General features: G+C 33.1%; 1 protein-coding gene across 1 annotated transcript; it reads left to right on the top strand.

The window, feature by feature from the left end:
• The first annotated feature begins 503 nt into the window (after nt 1–503).
• On the top strand, nt 504–3529 carry LOC104226114 (1-aminocyclopropane-1-carboxylate synthase). Its single transcript, XM_009778005.2, has 4 exons — nt 504–782; nt 888–1019; nt 1134–1294; nt 2178–3529. Exons 1-4 carry the CDS (start codon nt 606–608, stop codon nt 3160–3162), a joined length of 1455 nt encoding a protein of 484 aa, XP_009776307.1. The 5' UTR covers nt 504–605; the 3' UTR covers nt 3163–3529.
• Nucleotides 3530–3740: the final 211 nt, after the last annotated feature.

Below are 3740 nucleotides of genomic sequence, written 5' to 3'. Positions count from 1 at the left end.
ACAGGAAATCCAAACCGAAATTTTCATATGCAATCCGAACTGTCCGAACGCCCACCCCTACCTTTCGAAAATAATCTCTCTATTTTCATAAGATAGGGATAATGTCTGCGTATATACTACCTTCCCCATACCCTATTCGTGTTATTTAGCTGGGTTTTTTGTTGTTGTATTTATGAGCGAGAGTTATAATAATGTTTGGTGGGGAGAGTAGGGAAATGAAGGGACTTGTACAGTTCATAACTAGTGCGCTATTAGCATATACACACACGTACTAATTAAACCACCTAACGTATCTCAAGATTGTATTTCTTAAAAAAAAATACTAACTTTTTCAAAGGTGTTTGGAGATTGTTTGGGTGGGGTGGGGTGGGGGTGGGGTTTTGGGGGGGTTGGTTACGCGTGCGTGTAGATCCTATCTTTCATGGAAACTTCTTTAGAGACCATGACAATGTAGCACTTAGAATTACTAGTATAAATAAGGCATCACTTCCACTTCAATTTTCATTCCACAAATTTATAAGACTTGTACAAAAATATTCAAAGTCTTAAAACTTCTTTTACCATATAACCTCTAGCAAATTAGCCAACTCTACAACTTTCAGAAAATGGTGTTCATTTCAGGCAACGTCCAAAAGCAGCAGCTTCTTTCAAAAATAGCCACAAATGATGGACATGGAGAAAACTCAGCTTATTTTGATGGTTGGAAGGCTTATGAAATTGATCCTTTTCATCTCACTAACAATCCTAATGGAGTTATTCAGATGGGTCTTGCAGAAAATCAGGTAAGAGAAAAAAAATGATATATTATCTTCTTTTTCTTTATAAAATGGCTAAAACTGAAAACTTTATAGTTTTTGTTAATTTCTCTATTTTGATGTATTTTGCAGCTTTGCTTTGATTTAATCCAAGAATGGGTGGTCAATAACCCAAAAGCCTCCATTTGCACAATTGAAGGAGCTGAAGATTTCAAAGATATTGCCATTTTTCAAGACTATCATGGCTTGCCAGAATTTAGACAGGTATGATTGTTTTTAAAAGCAAAATACCAGCTAAACTCAGATTCCTATTTTTTTATACTCTAAATTATTCAGTGTTCTAACTACCTTATAAATATAAATGAATCTTAATTTCAGGCAGTTGCAAGATTTATGGAAAAAGTCAGAGGAGACAAAGTCACATTTGACCCAAATCGCATTGTTATGAGTGGAGGAGCAACTGGAGCTCATGAAACACTGGCTTTTTGTTTGGCCAATCCTGGAGATGCATTTTTGGTTCCTACCCCATATTATCCCGGGTAAGAATTCAGTATTCGAAATTTACCGACTCGACTAACTCTATTTTTACACCACGTAAAACTCACGCTTCTATAAGAAATTTCTACATTCTCACAACTCGAATCAAGAAAACCTCATTATTGGAATTCTTAACACAATAGGGACCCTTACCCAAAAAAAAAAAAAAAAAAAAACTCTTCTTAGAGTCCTTACCAACTTATATTTTCTTTATGAAAATCCAAGTTAATTTTTTTTTTTCATTTGTTTCATCAACTTAGGGGCTCTTATAATTTACAAATCATTATCACAAGTGTCTTCCCTTGACCTGCATATTTTTAACTTATTTTGGGTGTTTGGACCTAGTTAAATTATTAATGTGGGACATGAAATCAACTACTCATCTGTACAAAACAGAGAAAATAGGGTCCTCTAGTAACATCCTTCATAATTTCCTGTGGTCCTAAGTGACAAAGACCAATTTTTTTTATTAAGTTGTATCATAATAAATATATTTATTTCTCATTTGTCCCATAAAGTCATCCCTAATTCATTTTCATCAGTCATGTCTCCCTCTGTTCTCTCAAGGACAAATAGGGTGTGGCATAGCCGCATAAATTATACTGACTATATAGAAAATTATATTATTTTTATAGGTCAACAATTACTTTTTATATTATTTTTATAGGTCAACAATTACTTTTTATAAATGTATATTAAACGGTGAACGCTTTTTGTAAACTTTCGGGCTCCGCTACTTGAGTATTGTAAAAAGCATTAAAAAAAGTTGCATGGTTTTCAAGTTTGCTCTCTAGCACAAGGAACAAAGTTTAAAAGAAACAACTATTTTTTTTAGTTTACTTATTGAGGAATATTCTAAATAATTTTGCATTTGTAATATTGCAGATTTGACAGAGATTTAAGGTGGAGAACTGGTGTACAACTATTTCCTGTTGTTTGTGACAGTTCTAATGATTTCAAGGTCACTAAAAAAGCCTTAGAATCTGCATATGAAAAAGCTCAAGAATCCAATATTAATATAAAGGGTTTGCTTATAAACAATCCTTCAAATCCATTAGGCACTCTTCTTGACAGTGACACACTGAGAGACATAGTAACATTCATAAATTCGAAAAATATTCACTTAATATGCGACGAAATTTATGCTGCTACTGTCTTTGATCAGCCAAAATTCATCAGTGTTTCTGAAATAGTTGAAGAACATGTCGGATGCAACAAAGATTTGATCCATATTGTGTATAGCTTGTCGAAAGATTTGGGATTTCCAGGATTCAGAGTCGGAATTGTTTACTCATACAACGATACAGTAGTCAACATTGCTAGAAAAATGTCAAGCTTCGGGCTAGTTTCAACACAGACACAACATTTGATTGCATCAATGTTGTCTGATGAAATTTTCGTCGAAAAATTCATTGCTGAGAGCTCAGAAAGACTAGGAAAAAGACACGGGATGTTTACTAAAGGACTAGCACAAGTTGGAATTAGTACATTGAAGAGTAATGCTGGTTTATTTTTCTGGATGGATTTAAGAAGACTACTAAAAGAGTCAACTTTTGAATCTGAATTAGAATTGTGGAGAATTATTATCAATGAAGTGAAACTTAATGTTTCACCAGGTTGTTCTTTTCATTGTTCTGAACCAGGTTGGTTTAGAGTTTGTTTCGCGAATATGGACGATGAAACTATGAGAATTGCTCTAAGAAGGATAAGGAACTTTGTGCTTCAAACAAAAGGACTTAACAGTAAATCTGCAGTTAAGAAACAATGCAGCAGGAGCAAACTTCAGATCAGCTTATCGTTTCGACGAATGGATGATTTCATGAATTCACCAGTTCATTCTCCAATGAATTCACCTTTGGTCAGGACATGAAGAGAAAAAATGGCTTAGTTTCTTGTTGTTTGTTTAATAAGAGGAGTAAAAATTTCCTCTATTATATAGTGATGAGTGATAGAATATTTGATATATATATATTAGTATTTGATTTCACACTTTATTCCATTTTGTGCAGCTGATCAAGATAAGAAACAAGTTCTTCAGAGAATGTTTTGGACTTTTATTATCTGAGTTTTTCCTATGATTTCATCAATGTAAAGTGTATCAAAATGGGATATACTGTGGAATTTTTATCTGTTCTTGTTTTTTGTTTTTTGTATTCCTTTTTGAGAAAAGGAAACCAAAGTTGTAACCAGAACTTTTACTTGCTTATATATGAAATTTACTGGTGTGTTGTTGACAATTTTTTTCTTGGTTTTCAGTTTGAAACCAAAAGACACGTACTATATAGTTGCAACAATAATTTATACTATGAAATATTAGACAATTATATCAGAGAAAGAATATAAGTATTGGTAGCCAATATTTCATAATTTCAAGAGTGAGAGTCATGTTCCTGTACTTAAGACAGAGTATAGAACTTATCATTAAACACCTAAGCACTATGGGCAGTC

The sequence above is a fragment of the Nicotiana sylvestris genome, chromosome 8, assembly GCF_000393655.2.
Source record: "Nicotiana sylvestris chromosome 8, ASM39365v2, whole genome shotgun sequence".
In the NCBI taxonomy this organism is placed as follows: domain Eukaryota; kingdom Viridiplantae; phylum Streptophyta; class Magnoliopsida; order Solanales; family Solanaceae; genus Nicotiana; species Nicotiana sylvestris.
The sequence above is the reverse complement of the archived record's forward strand: the minus strand, read 5'-3'. Positions and strand labels throughout refer to the sequence as shown.